Here is a 17179-nt window from a genome sequence, read left to right on the forward strand (position 1 = left end):
TGAATTATATATTCCGTTTATTGTTCAGTCCACTAGTGGATGATGACTAGATTTCTGGTTCATACGGAAAGAGGGGACATTAAGACGATACCATTGCTAACAGTTTGTTTATTTCTAAACCAAACAACTCCTAAAATGAAAAATCTCCCTTCTGAGCTCCATTGGGTTTGTTGTATCGTATTTTTTTCCTCTGAATCTGCATTCTCATCAACAGCAGTTTAATTCCCGATGCTTTTTCAAAACTAATGAGAGGTAAACAGTTCTAGGCCTCTGTTGTCAGTACAAGGAGGGATTCTTGTCTGAAGCTTCAGAGATTCTGGTGTGCCCTACTCTGTCCTTGGCAGTGCTTTCATGTTAGTGAGCTCCATGAGATGCCATATGTGGGGTATAGTTGGGTAAAGTGGGGTAAAGTATATGTGGGGTAAAGTTGTGTTAAAGGATAAAAAAAAATTTATTTGGTTAAGGATAGAAACATATTTTTAGGAGAATTAAACTCATCTATGCTTTGATTTAATATAATCATTTGTATCAAAAATTGCTTGTAAGGCATGCTAGATACTCTGTTGCTGGGCTTTGGGAAGGAGTGCTAGAGGAAAAAGGGGACCCTTCTATAGGCCTGGCTGCTGAAGTGAGTAGCCAGCAGTCAAAATATATTTAAATTCAGACTGTTTTGTTATGAATTTGGGGTTGGGGTGTAGGGAGGTATAAATTTGCAATAATGCCTAGATTTGGGACAGAGGGAATTTAAGTGCTAGTCAGCAACCTGTGCAGAAGATCTTTTGTATGAATTGACCAAAAACTGAGATTGTTGAGGAAAAGCCAAGAGGATGCCCAGCAATACTGGATACTAGGCTTAATGCACAAACACTGTGCTTCTGATCCTTCAGATGATGGGTCGTACTATTATATTGCCTGCCCAGAACAAGACTGACTCATTTCTTAAAGCAGTGGTTCTGAGTCTGAAGTTTGAAGGTCAGAAGTACATATGTATTACCTGGTAGGGACAGATAAGCCAGGACTAATACTCTCTAAAGTAATAAGCAGAGAAAACATTTTATTTGGGAGAATTGGTATGGGTATGATGTAGGATCTTGGGTAGCTAAAGGGAACATAAGGAAAAGTAGATCAGGGACTAGAGAAATCAAACAAGTGGAATGGCAATAAATGCTAACTTTATCTATTTTACAATTTTTCCTGGGTCTTGTGGACAGCCATTGTCACTGAGGTTAGCTGTCACCGGTAGTTTGGGAAGGTTCAAACCTCTAGCAGTTTCCTATTCCTGGGTAGTCTGGTCTTAGGTCATTCTAGTTCATCAGTGACATCTCTCAATCTAGTCGTTTCAGTGATGCTGGGAAAAGGAGGAGATACAGATGTCTCCCTGCCTTCTCAGTGTTTCTCTTGACTATAAATTTAATGTTTTCAGGGGACTGTATAGCATCTTCTCAAGAGCTCCATCATCAGTCTGCCATGTTAACCTCTGTACTATCAGAACAGGAACCAGGCCCATATTGGTTCAGGATGTTCACTTGGTCTCTGCCCATATATTCCTATGTCCTACATCACCATCTGTGGGAGGGAACTAGAGTTCTCAGATTTACCCTCTGGCCCTGAGGTCAGTAAATGATCATCTGAACCAATTGCTGGGGCACTATACATGTCTCATTATGGTAGCTTTTTTCTTATTTCCTTTTGCCCTTTTCCTTTACTGCTTCCTTGTTCACTTCCTCCCTTTCTTCTCTTTAATTATGCCTTAATCCAAAGCTATGGACATGGCTTTCTCCCACCCATGATAATCAGAGGTATTGAGATATTACTTAACACCTATTCTAGAGAAGTCTTTAGATGGCACCTTAGATGGGGAGGACATTTGAGCCATTCTTGTTAGAAATTTAATGAAGCCAAAGTTTGCCTTTATGGCTTTGGTTTCTTGGTAAGTCAGTAGGGGCACAGCCTAGATACATTAGAAGTCTTATTTGCGGGTATGGAATTTCATCGGAGACATTATCTGTTCTTATACTTACTGTGTAAAATGTTAGAGTTTAAAAGTCTAAATTTATCCTTCTATTGAAAAGAACTCAAGCCCAAAGTAGTATAAAAGAGGGCTAGAAGCTGTAATTTATACAGCATAGCATATAAATATTTATGCTATAATACTATAATGGTAGTATCTTTTTAGGAAACCCCTTATGGATGTTTTTGAACTTAGGTCATGAGAAATTTGAAAAAACTTGGAATACTTTTTATTTTTTTAAATAGTGTTATTTCCCTGTTTGCCAAAGATAAGTCAGATGAGTAAAACATTTTAATTCTAGCTTTTGGTTTATTCGTAGTACTATAGAGCACCATGAAAAATTTCTTGGCTATTACTCTGTTTTCTGTGATCCTAGAATACCTTAAATAGAATTAGATCCAGATAATTCAAAATCTTACTTTTTGTTTATAGCTTAAGCCTAGTCTCCAGCCAAATCTTTTAATTTATCAAGGTTTATAGTAAATAATGACATTTTAAATTGATTTTGTTCAACAGAAAGTGAATTAGAAGCAGTTAAGTAGCCACAAGATATAAGTGGAAGAGAAAAACAAAAACAAAGAACTCGAATAACCTAACCTGTGTAATTGAGAATTGACTATGTGGATTAATTCTTTTTTTTTTTTAAGTTTTTTTATTTATTTTAAGAGAGTGAGTGGGGGAGGGGCAGAGAGGGAGAGAGAGAGAATCCCAAGCAGGCTCCACACTCTCAGCACAGAGCTGTGGGTACTTTTAATTAAACATAATAAACCACCTTAAACTATAGTTATATCTATAACAAATTTAAATATGGGGTATCAAGTTACAGGGACAAGGACAACAAAGACTTTACCATAAGTTGGTTGTATAACGTGATTACATTATCTACAGAATTAATCCATGCAGTCAATTCTAAAGGTACCTGGGTGGCTCAGTCGGTTAGGCATCTAACTCTGGACTTCAGCTCAGGTCATGATCTCACAGTTGGTGGATTCGAGCCCCTTGTCACGCTCTGCGCTGACAGCACTGCTTGGGATTCTTTCTCTCCCTCTCCCCCACTTGCACTGTCTCTCTTCATTGATTTGAAAAAGCCATCGATTGTGAAATACGTCATCATTTTATGTGTCACTAAACTTTCACACAACCCTTACCCTTTAGAATTTTTATTTTACAAAGAACTCTGTTAGACTTAATTAGATGCAAATTTTTATCCTAAATCATTTCTTACATAAAGAGAATGTAGGTGAAAGAAATTGGCTAAAGTTTTCCTAAAACTCATGTTTATAGTGCAACTCTTTGTAATAATTCCTTGATTCAGTCATTGATAGGACGCCTTTCCATCCTGTATCATGTTCTGTGCCATCAAGAACTTTGATGGTGCAACATTTCTTAAAAGAATACATAAAAGAAGCAAAAATCATTGTTGCTGGATTCTTTTTTCTTTTTTAATTTTTTTTAACGTTTATTTATTTTTGAGACAGAGAGAGACAGAGCATGAACGGGGGAGGGGCAGAGAGAGAGGGAGACACAGAATCCGAAGCAGGCTCCAGGCTCTGAGCCATCAGCCCAGAGCCCGACACGGGGCTCGAACTCACAGACCTCAAGATCATGACCTGAGCTGAAGTCGGACGTTTAACCGACTGAGCCACCCAGGTGCCCCTTGTTGCTGGATTCTTAAGCCTTGTTTGCATTTATTTAGAGCACTTCCTATATCCAGATTTTCTTCCACACTGCTGACCACCCTTTCTGCTGGTTTTGGTACTGGTACTTTGATGCTTTTGCATATGCAGGCAAGCATTTTCTACAGTATGCATGATTATAAGATGCATCCTGATGTCAGAAGTGTTAAAGTGTGAAAAAAATAGGTGTCTTAGAATTGATGAAACGTGGTATATAGTAAAACCTTGGATTGTGAGTAACTTGTTCTGTGAGTGTTCCACAAGATGAGCAAACATTTCTAATAAATTTTAACTTGATAAAACGAGCGATGTCTTGCAGTACGAGTAGTATGTGATGCCGAACATCACATGATCACAATCAAGCCATTTGTTCTTGAAATTTGCTTTGATATATAAGTGCTTTGGATTATAAGCATGTTTCCGGAACAAATTATGCTCGCAAACCAAGGTTTTACTGTGTATCCAACTGCCAAGTGTTACGACGTAGTAGTATAGGGAAGGGAGAGACCACTAAACTGGAGTCAATAAGGAAAGCTTTAAGAGGAGATAAAGATTGAAGCTAGGTCTTAAAGGAGAGGAAGGACCCAAAACAGACCAGGCATTCTAGGATGTGAAAATAGCCTGTAAAAAATACAGAATGTTCCCATACTTCGGTGCTGAATTTGTCACTATCAGAAGTTGAGATGATCTGTTTTGAAATTTTTCTTTTATAATTTATTTTCATTTATGTATTTTTCTTTCTTTTTTTTTTTTTTTTTAATATTTCTTCATTTTTGAGAGACAGAGCACGAGCCAAGAGAGGAGCAGAGAGAGGAGACACAGGGTCTGAAGCAGGCTTCAGGCTCCCAGCTGTCAGCACAGAGCCTGATGAGGGGTTCCCTCAAACCCACAAACTGTGAGATCATGACTTGAGCTGAAGTTGGTCACTTAACCGACTGTGCCACCCAGGCGCCCCTATAATTTATTTATTTGGATTTTCTGCATAATTTATGTAAGCAGAGAAATTAAAATTTATTGGTAAAGGGAAAGAAAAGAGTGTCAATTTTTTTTTTTCAAATTTCAGAATGCCATCCAGAATCCTTTAAAAAATATATGTTGCGTAAATCAAATCCTTATTGGTGAGGGTTCTGTATAGAGTTAGTCCTGTTAATCATGCATTTGGACAAAGTAATTAACTTGAGGCATGTGCATTTTATTCGTTCCACAAACATTTATTGAATGCCAAGTTTGTGCATGATAATATGTGCAATAGGGGACTATCAGGATAAATATGATATGTCCCTTATAGTTGGACTATAGAATCCAGATGTTGATGAGGCAACTGGAACTCCAGCCTTTCTCTCCAGTCTTATACTGTGTAGTAGTTGGCCAAGGCTGCCATACTCCAGTGCCCTAAACCAACTGTAGCATAGTAATAACCCTTGCAATGCTAGGGGTTAATGGTACAGATGAAGGTGTCAGCAGGGTTAGTTTCTTCTGAGGCCTCTCCTTGGTTTGTAGCTGGCCTACTTGTCCCTGTGTCTTCACACGGTCTTCTTTCTGTGTCTGTGACCACTGTCCCTCTTACAAAGACACCACTTATTTTAGAGCCCACCCTAATGATGTTACTTTAACTTCATTAACCTCTAAAAGCCTTATCTCCAAATACAGTCCTATTCTAAGGATCTAGTTGTTAGCACTTTAACATATGAATTTGGGCAAGACAGTTAAGCCCATAACACTCCCCCCAAGTCCTGACATTATTCAGTGTACCCACACAGGACTATTTAGTGAATACTACACTCCTTGTGTGCCTTTGCACACTTATACTGATGGCAACTTTGTCTGCCTTGTCTGTGTTTTAATTACTTGGGCAGTGAAGAAGAATTAGCAAAGTTCTCTTCTACCTTCTGATAACACTTTATTCATTTTAAAATTTTATTACATATTGAATTTGAAGTTCTTTTTCTAATGTATGTTTAAGCATTCATTAAATGTTTGTTGGAGGGGCAGTTAGGTGGTCAGGGTAAGTTTGGAGGAAGAGGTAGGTCCAGCTGTAACATAAAGTGTCATGTAACAAGTATTACAGAAGTAGTGCAGCGGAGATAAATGCTGTAGAAATGTAGAGGAAGGGTCAGATTATACATGCTTTTGGATGTGTAGGGGAGGAATCATAGAAGAGGTGGTATTTGAGTATGTCCTTGGAGAATGGTGTCATATTTTGAGACATGCAGACCAACAGATGTCAGCCAGCACTTGCAAAATAATATGACCAAAGCAATAGACAGGAGGAAGTAAGATCTGTTTAGGCATAGTGAGTATTACTCTTTGGTTGGAATGTAGCATATTAGATTGTGTATTAGTTTACTATTGCTGTAATAAATTACCACAAACTAGTGTCTTTTTTTTTAACATTTATGTATTTTTGAGAGAGAGTTTGCACGTGCATGTGTGCGTACAGGAGGGGCAGAGAGAGGGAGACAGAGGATCTTATAAGGCTCCTCCTCACTGGGCTCGAACTCACGAACTAAATTCCAAACCTTGAGATCATGACCTGAGCCAAAATCAAGAGTTGGTCGCTTAACCAACTGAGCCACTCAGGTGCCCCAGCACAAACTAGTATCTTAAAACAACACAAATCTATTATCTTACAGTTCTGGAGGTTGGAAGTCCAAAGTGGGTCTCCCTGGGCTAATTAATTAAGGTGTTGGCAGGGTTGTATTCCTTTCCAGAGGCCATAGGGGAGTACCTGTTCTCTTGCCTTTTTTAACTTCTGGAGGCTGCCCACATTCTTTGGCCCACTTTTAAAGCCAGCAAAGGTCAGCTGAGTCTTTCTAATATCTCATCTCTCTGACTCACTGTCTCTTCTCTGGCTCTTCCTGCTTTTAAGGACCCCTGTGATTATAACTGGGTCCACCCAGATAATCCAAGATAATCTCCCTAATTTAAAGTCATCTGATTAACAACCTTAATTCTCTCTCCTGCCTTAATTCTCCTTTGGCATGTATCATAATCACAGGTTAAGGGAATTAGGACAAGGATGTCCTTGAGAGGACATTATCCAGCCTACCACAGGTAGGTTGGGGCCAAATTATGGGAGCTTTAAGTACAGCCACTGAAGAGTTTTGATCAAAGGAATGGCATGATGAAAGCAGTGTTTTGGAAAGTTTAATCTATGCTCTGTATGCTATCTAGAATATACCACTAGAAAAATCAACCCTGGGGGCGCCTGGGTTTCAGCTCAGGTCACGATCTCACAGTTTCCTGGGTTCAAGCCCCATGTCAGTCTCTGTGCTGGGAGTGTGGAGCCTGCTTGGGATTCTCTTTCTCCTCTCTCTCTGACCCTCCCCCACTTGTGCTGTCTCTGTCTCTCTCAAAATAAATAAATCTTTTTAAAGAGAAAGAAAAGAAAAATCAACCCTGAATTTCCAGCTTTGTCATTGATCCTCCCTTCCTCACTCCTTCCTTTTCCCTTTCACCCTTCCCTTCCTTCTTCTTAGAATAGCTTATATCCACAGATGCTTGATCAGACAGAATTCATTGTCCTGAACACGAATACAGCACTGTTTCTGATTGTGTTCACTGTAAGACCTTTTCACCATGTTATGGAAGGAATACTATGCTACCAGTCAGGAGACGTGAGTTATGACTCAAGCTCTGTCAGTAATTTGATTTGTAATCTTAGGGATATCCTTTAGTCTCTCTGTGATGCAGTCCTCCCTCTTTGTAATCAGGATGATAATAGCCTGTCTGACATGCTCATCTGACAGAGATATAAATATGAATTTATTCCAAAATAACGTAGCATATTTTTATTTTTTGTCACAAGTAGTTGGCTTGTGACTTTAGAACTTTTTGTTTTTCTTTTTGTATATTGAAGAACCAAGGATCAAACAAAAAACAACAACAAATAAAAAGCTCAATGATCCATGCCTAATTGACCTTCTACTCTCCTCACCCTTTTTCTCTACAGATAGATACCAGGGCAACTAAGTCATAGCTGGTCAGGTACTGTTTTATAGACCTGTTTTCAAGACCGGACTGCTAGGCAATAAGAGTCTTAAAACCCTCACTTTGAGGAAGATAATTTTAATTTAGCTGAATGGTTTTGTGGAAGCTGGTTATGCATATGAAGGAATAACTCAGATTTATGTTATGCTTTATAAATAAACAAGACAGACCACTGGTAAAAATCCTAAAATGTTTGTGATTCATAACTCAAAATTGTTTGCTCTGAGCTGTTTGCAAACTTTCCGTTGGTCTAATAGATCAGAATGAATCAAATTCAAAACCTCTTCTCTCTATTGTTGCTCTGTCAAAGTTTACATAGCCATCAAAAAGAAAAAAAAATATATGCAGGTTTTACAATATGAAGGCTTCACATTGACAGTATAGTTGGTATTGCTTCAGTACACGTGACTCTTAGAGTAAATGTTTCACTTGTCTATAACAGAAATATGACGTAAGCTATAAATATGAACCTTACTGTAATTAAAAATTTTCTAGTAGTCACATGCAGAAAAGTAAAAAGAAAGAGTTGAAATTAATAATGTATTTTTAATCAGGAATATCATGTCAACACGTCATCAATATAAGAAATTATTAATGGGATATTTTACTTTTTTTGTATTAAGTCTTTGAAATTTGGTGTATATTTTATACATAAAACCCATCCAATTTGGAGTAGCCACAGTTTTCAAGCACTCAGTGGCTACGTGTGGCTGGCAGCTACTGTGTTGGACAGTGTGGGTCTTCTGCGGATGTATCTACATAATTCATGCATGAAATTTTAGAGCCTTTCCTTAAAGCTGTCTATATCGCCTTGTCTAATCCCCTCACTTCCCTTCACAGTCTTGCTCTGATCCTCATTTCATTCCATATTGTTCTCCCTTAGACGTTTCCTTCCCTTCGTTGAAACATATTCCTCTCTCTCGTACTCTGTCAAGTCTCCCTATCCTGTTTTGCTGAGATACTCAGGAAAGAAAGTGCTGTTAACATTATGACCTCCTACCGACCACCATACCCCCTCAAAATATGTGTTGCCAGTAGATCTCACCAGTGTCAGTACCATGGGGAAATGAAATGAAGTTCTTCCTCCTCTTTGGCAAAGTCAGGAATCCCTGATAACAGTGGTGTCTGATAGGAAAAACTAGTCAGGAGTATATAACTTGTAGGCTTTAGATCTATTATTACAAAATACAGAATAAGAATCGTATGTTTTGCTATTACTAACACTTTGCATTTAACCAGTCCCAGAAGCCAAAACAGTTAATAGTTACCTCAGAAATGGGATATAAGTATATAGTTCAATTTTGCTGACTAGGTTAGAGCAAAGGACCATAATCAGATGTTCCTGCTAGACCATCTTGCCTCTTTTCCTTCCTCTTTGTAATCATGTCTTAGAATTTATAATTCCTAGGTGTTTTGTAGTCATGCATTATTTACCTCTCACAACGCATTATATAGCCCCAGTTTATAAATGCACAGCCATGCAGTGGTTTTGTTTTTTGCTAAGTAACTCAAAAAGTCAATGCCAGAAATCCAAAAATGAAACTAAGAAAATTCCATTTTTAATTGCATTTAAATACTATTTAAGAATAAATTTAACAAAAGAAGTGTATAAAACATGTATTCCAAAAACTACAAAACACTGTTGGAAGGTCTGAATAAATGGAAAGTATCCCATATTCATCTTTTCTTAATATTGTTGAGGTACTTCTCAAATTGACCGACATATTCAACAAATCCCAGCTGTCTTTTTTTTTTTTTTTCTTTCTTTTGGCAGAAATTGACAAGCTGATCTTCAAATTTATATGGAAATCCAAGGGACCCAGAATAGCCAAAATGATTTTGAAAAGGAAGGACAAAATAGGAACACTCAAACTTTCTGATTTCAAAGACCTATTATAAAACTACAGTAATCAAGACAGTGTGGCACTGGCATAAGGATGCACTTGGAAATGTTTGCAGACCTTCCTGGTGTCTGGGGCTCTGAGTTATTTTAAAATGATAGACCAGCCCACTTTAGGCTTTTAAGATTTTTAAGTTCAGCTGATTTCTTGGTGCCCACTTCTTTCCATGCCGTGCCAGAGGCAAAACGGTTTCTGTGTCCTGTTTTTCTTTGGAGGAACTTGTTACTCTGTGGCTTTCTGGGTATTTTTGGTTGTCTTGCATACTCAGCTGTCTGGTGAATTCAAGAATAGTTATGACTTTATAGATCACTTAGTCTTTTCTCATTGTTATGGTGGAAGGAATATTCTCTTCTTGCTTCCTGTATCCTAAACAGAGTGGAAATAACATGGTGCTTATCGTGTAATAGATTCAGCACTTAGTTAAAATTTGCATAAGTAGGTTGAATTCATTGAATACTTAGGTATCATATAAGTATTATGCTTAGTGTGCTGAGCACTTACAAATCATCTCATTTGATCCACACACCTATCTGTGAGGCTATAGGTGCTGCTGTTATTCCTAGTTTTTTGGTTTTTTTGTTTTTTGTTTTGTTTTGTTTTTTTTTTTTTAGATGAAACTAAAGCTTCATGGAGAAAAGGAACTAGAGGCACAACAATAAATATTTTTGTTGATTTTACCTAAGTCACCTTCCGTCTCTCCTCCCTCCCAAATAAAATTCTTGAGTCTTTTTTCATTTCTGCAAGGAAAGGAGAGGTGTCCTTGGCATTGCAAGTTCTCATTTCCTCATTTGATGGGCAGTGAGGCACAGTATAAATGAAGGAGAGGCTTTGAAGGGATCTAGTTGGACTTTTGATTAACAGAGAGAAGACACCCTCAGGTCTGAAGGCTTTGGGTGGTCAGTACTAGCAACTAGGTTTTGTAACAGGTGAATGACAAAATGACTGTTACAGCTTTGCTGCCACTTTACATTTTCCCCCCTTCCCTTCTGCCTCTGGTGTGCAGTAGATAATAGCCTTCGGTTTTCTTATGGGATAGTAGAATTTTAAGTATTTTCCATTACTGTTAAATTCTTGTACTAATCTGCTATGTGGGAATTCCTGTAGGTAGCCATCGTGCTAGAGACCCTATAATTCTACCAGTTAACATTTGTCTTAACAAATTTCCTTTGTAGGCTACATTCAGCAAAAGGTGGACTAACAAAATGTTTTCATTTTTTTAAAATTTCTGTTTTGTTCACTTTCATAAAAGAAACTATGAGATGAGCCTGATCAATAAGCCCAGATAAAACAAATGTTATTAATTCATCTCTTCAGCTATTTTCTGAAATTCGTTTTCCAAGATGTACCATTTGTAACTCACCACATTAATCATTCTACATTTTCTCACACTCTGGTTGATAGATGCAAGTGAAGCTTCATGTATTGCCTATCTTTGTTGGAATTTCAGCATCTTTTAAAATATTCCACACGTTAATATAAACTGGATGATAGACCCCTGGCCATTATTGTATTCGTGAACAGCATTAGTGCAGAGACAGTGCTAAAGGTTAAAGAATTGGAATATGGAGACAAGGAGGAGTATTTATATATGATAGTATATTTTATAATGTTCTAGCTTGATGTAACAGCTACTTATATGCTGCTTCTTCCCTAGTTATCAGGGAATATGAAGAATAGAGAAAGCATCCAGGAACCTAGATTTGATTATTACAACCATGAAGTTTCTGATATTGACCTCAGTGATTGTGAATTTCCACATGTCATAGAAATTTATGACTTCCCCCAAGAATTTCGTACTGAAGACCTCCTGCGGGTTTTCTGCAGTTATCAGTAAGTACATGCAAATGGTTGGGCATGTTTGGGAAGGTGGGATGAAGTTTTCTTAAAATGTCTTCTGAAAAATCATCTCTTTAGTTTGCATTACTTGTTGTTTACTTTAGCATCAGTTTTGTTTATTGTCTTTACCAAGTTGGTTAGAAATCTTCTGTATCAAGCCAGTCTTCTGAGTTCTTTAAAAATGCCAAAGTCGTTCTAGACCTCCATGTTAGCATTTAAGAATGTCCTCAGTGATGACATCTGAATGTCTTCATGGTGCATTTAGTCCATTTATATTTATTATAACTATTGATATATTTGGATGTATGCCTGCCATCTTTTTTTGTGTTTACTTGTTTCATCTTTTTTTCTTCTTTCTTGCCTTCTTTTGGATTGATGAGGTATTTTTTTCTCATTCTGTTTTGTTTGGAAATGATACTTTGTTTCTATTCTGTGGTGGTTACTTTAGAAATTACAAAATGCATGCTTAACTTACCAGTGGCTAAAGTTAATATTTTTACACTCTTTCCAAACATGATAAGAGCTTTTAACTCCATTTCCCAATTCTATTTCCTCCCTCTTCGCCACCCCAACTAATATGCTATTGTGACTATTCTCTTAATTTTATTTTTAAACTCCATTTGATGTTACTATTTTATATATTTAGCATTCAGATTTATCCACGTTCTGTGTTCTTTATCTATACGTCTTGCATCTCATATATCTTCCATCTGAAATATTTTTCTTCCTGCATGGAACATATTTCCTTAGTATTTAATTTAGTAACAAATTGCTGTTAACAAACTCAGTTGGATTTTTTGTTGTCTTTTAATGGCATTGTTTCAACTTCATTTTTCAGACATTTTTGCTAGGTGTAGAATTCTAGGTTGACAGTCATTTTCCTCTCAGAAACATGTAGATTTATTCTACTGTTTCCCGTCTTTCTCTGTGGAGAATAAGAAGCCAGCTAAAAGTTCACAACTGTTGCTTCTGAATGTAATCTGTCTTTTCTCTTTGGATGCTCTTAGGGATTTCTCTTTGTCTTTGGTATTGTGCATTGTAGTGTGATGGGGCTTTGCTTTTTTGTTTGGTTGGGTTGGTTTTTTTGTTCTTTTGTTTCTTTTGTTTTTAATTCTTGAGATTATTTGAGCTTCTTAAATCAGTAAGTATTTTTCATTGGTTTTGGAGAACACCCACATTATCTCTTCAGATAGAGATAATGGCCTCTGTGCCAGTCTCTCTTTTACTTTCTCTAAGATGCCAAGAAAATATATATTCGACCTTCTCATTTAATCCTCATGTTACCTCCTTTATGTTTTCCATGTTTGTCTCTGTTATATTCTAAGTAGTTTCTTTAGCTCTTATTTCCAGTTCACTAATTTTTTCTTTAGCCGTGTTTAATTTTCTGTTAATTCTGTCCATTGAATGTTTAAATTTCATTTTATGTTTTTCTTTTTTTCAAAATTATCCATTTCTCTTTAAAATCTGCATGGTCATTTTTTAGTTTCTTTTATTCTAAAATATTTTCAAGATTTAAAAAAATTTCTTCAAGTATATTAAACATAAACCTTCTGTGGTCTGTGTCTGGTAATTCCTTTACCTGACATCTTTTTAGTTCTGCTTCTGCAAATTCTTACTTGTAGTGCCTTGGCTTTTTTGGAGGCTTAGTTACTTTTCTTACTGTGAGCCAACTCTTTTCCTTGGAATTTTATTTATGGGAATTGGAGTCTACAGTAGAAGAAGAGGATTTCTCCTGAAAGGATACGCATTTTCTTCTTCTAAGCACCAAGGGCCCTAACAATTCAGCAGCACTATAAATTAAATTATTGATTTGAGGTTATTCTGACCACTGAGATAGAAATAGTCAAGTGGAGAATGGTAAGAAATGATTGTTATATGTCTCAACTAGTTTATTTTAACAACACATATAAACACTTGCCAGTCTTTGATGTGGTGCCAAAGCCTTTTATTTCTTTTAAGTTATTGGTCTATTGATAAAAGAGTTCCTAAATGTTATCTCATAACATATCAACTGAAGTAGAACAAGAACTTTAATGTACCTTTAGAGTCATCTGAGTGCATATTCCTTATAGGTTAAAATGTTTGTCTTTTATAGCTGTTTGCCCAAGCATAATTGGTCATTGTTCTTGGATTTTTTTAGTGACTTCACCATTCTCTAGTCTTCCAAAGCATTCAGTTAAGTTTTTATAGACACAACAATTCTTCTTTTTGACACTCATATTTCGTTGTTTAAATTTTATTAAATTATGTAGTGAAAATATAAATAAAAACTGATATAAGTGGGTTTGAAAACAGTTGCACTAACTCTAGTTATGTATATAGTTTATACATATATAGGACAAGGTAAAAGAATCAGAAGTGTACCTCTGTATCTTTAGCTTATAAGAAGAAAATAAGTTTCAGGGGTAAAGAAACAATCCAGAAAGAAAGTTATTAAGAAAAAGATCTTTAGGATCTTGAAGAAGTCAATACCAACAAGGATTATACTTTAACATTCTAATCCTGAGAATTAAAAATGAACTAAGTCCGTTGTCCGATGCTACAATTTTTAAATTTGTAGCATCGGACAACGGACTTAGTTCATTTTTAATTTAATTTAAAATTAATTTAAATTTAAAATTTGGGGTGCCTGGGTGGCTCAGTCCATTAAGTGTCCGACTCTTGATCTCGGCTCAGGTCATAATCTTGTAGTTGTGAGATCGAGTCCCATGTCCGGTACCACACTGGGTATGGAGCCTGCTTAAGATTCTCTCTCCTCCCTCTGCCCCTCTCCTACTCATGCATGCTCATGCTCTCTCTCTCTTTCTCTCTGAAAAAATACTCAATTCATATGTATCTTGAATTTTTAAGATTCTGTATCAGTTAGGGTTTAGCTCCCCACTTTTTCTTAAAGGGTCAGATAGGAAATATTTTAGGCAACTCTGCCATCATTGCACAAAAGCAGCCACAGACAATACAAATGAGCATGATTGTATTCAGTGAAATTCTGTGTACAAAAACAAGAACCCTATTTTTTTTTACAAAGTTCTAGAACAGATAGAACTAGCTAGCAGCCATGTACCTCACCTAAATTTGAATGGGGGGCGAGTATCAGTTCTATAACTAAAAGAAATAAGGGGGTGACTGGATCATGGAGGACATTTAATCTTCCTATACACCGTACGCTAAATTTATAGGTTTGCTCAGTCTAATTCATTAGCATTATATTAAGACCCTGTATCAGGGCCTGTTGCACATAAAGTGCCTAATAGATTTTAAAAAGCAGTCAGTGAGATTAAATCCCAAATTAGAACTACCTTAGATTGTTACTAGTAATGATGATTTTTAAAACCAAGGATTAGTTTTGTTGATGTCTAGAATTTCCTGAAGGCTAGTTAATTCTTATGAATTATTAATTTCCCTTTGCTATATTTCTTCCTAATCTTACCTGCAAGTCCATTTTTCTCTCAAACCTAAAAACAGTCCCAAAAGAGGAGAGGCATTTTAAAGGATTATAAAATTCCAGTCTAAAAGGCTCTCCAGAACCCATCTAAGGTCTTTTGCTAACCTTTTTGTAAACTATTATTATATAGACTCTTGTGCTATTGAACTTTTTTAGTCTCCAACCCCTGTGGTCATTTTATGCCATGGTCAAACTTACCCTTACATTCGGGAAATTCTCTAACTAGCCTTGAAGCCTCCTTCATTCCTTTTTTCCTCAAAGGAATTTTTTTTTCTCATCTGAAGGAAGATATTTTAGCTGTTGTCTTTTTCCTTTCTTTATAGTGCTTTATAAAAATAAAGTCAAGGTCATGGTACAAAAGCCTATAGTAACGTCTTGAGAGTCAAATACCTGAATCAACTTTGTATTTTAGTCACTATCTTTATCAATATTAATAATATTCCTGATGAATATTGCTATTAGTCATAAAAAATAATGAGCAAATTCATTTATTAAATGCCCGTAAGTGCTCAACACCGTGCTCTTTGTCTTGTCATAGATGATCTCATTTCCATTTTTACAATAACTGGAAGGTACTATGCCCATTCTACAGATGAGCAGACCTAGCTTCAAGAGAAGTTAAATCTGCCCAAGGTCTCAACATGGCAGAACCCTGAGTCCTTATGCATCTGACCCTTAACCCTGTACCCTTTCTGTAGAACCGTTGAACCTATGAGCCGTTTTAAGTTCCTAGCTGAGAAAAATAATGTCATCATTTTGATAGTCATTATGCGCACTAATAGCTCTGCTCCAAAATAAAGGTGTTTTTTAGTATTTCGTGGTCTTTCTTTTGATTCTGTCTAATCCTGTCTGATGTTTCTCTGAGCTTGATTTCTTTTATCCTGAATTTTTCTGACTTTGCCACAATTCTTTCCTTTTTTCCCCTTCGTACTTTCTTTTACAACTAGAAAGATTAGTCAGCCTCTCTGATTAGAGTTGTCTTTTTTTCTCTATTACTTACTTTTTTTTGTCTTTGGGGTTTTTTGTTTGTTTCTTGCTTTGAATGACCTGTTTCCCTCTCCCTCTCTGTCTCTCCGTGAGTCTACATTTGCATTAAATCCAGGTGACCTTCCCTGCCTCCCTCCTCTTCCAGTATTCTTCTACCCCTCCTCTACTTTCTCTTTTCACCTCTTCTTGTTCTGTGCCCACAAGAACATCTCTTGTAAATAGTGCGATAAATACTTTACCTCCCCAAGGGACATGTGAGGATTAATTAGTTGATGTCTATAAAATGGCTGGGAACATAAAATACTCCCAGGTAGTTCTTTATGATGGTATTATTGCTTTTAAAATTCAGTGGCTTCTTCTGTCCTCCAAGCTGTTTTTTGTGTCATTATCCCCATTCCACCTGTGCTCGTTGAGTGTTTATCTCATCATGAAATGCTTTATGAGACTCTATTTGAAAGCTGTTTCATAAAAGTAAATTTTATTTTAAGAAATAAAATTGTGTTCTTTTGTTGCAGAAAGAAAGGATTTGATATTAAATGGGTGGATGATACACACGCCCTAGGAGTATTCTCCAGTCCAATTACAGGTATTCGCCCAGTGGATTGTGGTAGTCTTTTCTCATTGTCCCTTTTCTCCTGCTACTTGTTCTTATTTCCCTTGTATTGTAGCCAACTGGCATTTTATTCAGCCGGTTATAGGTGAATGGCAGAAGCAGGTTTTTGAGGCATAGTGCTTTGGTACCATGTGCTCCCTCTCTTCCTTTTCACCTTAATCCAGTGGTGTTTGGAATGAGAGCCAACTCCTTCCAAGGTTACATGCTGTATAATGGTCAGTTCGGATAGTACATAAGCAGACTGTAAGTAGAAATTTAAGAAACCAGTGTGACTGAATCTTAAAATTTTTGTGATGTTTTTCCCTCAGACAAATGAATTCGAAATAGCCCTTTAACCTTTCCAGTGAGAAATCTCTCCCTGGAAGTAATAACTCTCACTACATAATACCTACTTTCTGAATATATGAGGGGGCCTTTTGAATTACATCATTAGCTTCATGATTGATGTGATGCAGAAGCATTCAGAGAAATGAGAGATGTTGGATCCTGTCCGAACCACTTAGAATAGGGATCTGCAGACTTACTCTCTAAAGGACCACATAGTAAATATTTAGGGTGTAAGGTCTCTGTCACTACTTAATTCTGTTGTAATAAGAAAGCATCCCTAAACAGTATTCAAATGAATAGGAATGGCTCTGTTTCAGTAAAATGTTACAAAAATAGGTGGTTGGCTGGATTTGGTCGCAAAACCATAGTTTGCTGATCCCTGATCTAAAATAATCA

The 17179-nt window shown here is 36.7% G+C and overlaps 1 protein-coding gene across 9 annotated transcripts in view; it reads left to right on the top strand.

The window, feature by feature from the left end:
* Positions 1–17179, top strand: part of R3HCC1L (R3H domain and coiled-coil containing 1 like) — a 94333-nt gene that overhangs the window by 67098 nt on the left and 10056 nt on the right. For all 9 annotated transcript variants that reach the window (XM_040486095.1, XM_040486092.1, XM_040486093.1 and 6 more), the window contains 2 exons: positions 11233–11408; positions 16359–16429. In XM_040486095.1, the coding sequence (XP_040342029.1) occupies positions 11233–11408; positions 16359–16429 (247 nt within the window). The remainder of the gene's footprint in view (positions 1–11232; positions 11409–16358; positions 16430–17179) is intronic.

The sequence above is a fragment of the Herpailurus yagouaroundi genome, unplaced genomic scaffold (genome assembly GCF_014898765.1).
Source record: "Herpailurus yagouaroundi ecotype Mexico unplaced genomic scaffold, PumYag 163, whole genome shotgun sequence".
NCBI classification, from domain to species: Eukaryota; Metazoa; Chordata; class Mammalia; order Carnivora; family Felidae; genus Herpailurus; species Herpailurus yagouaroundi.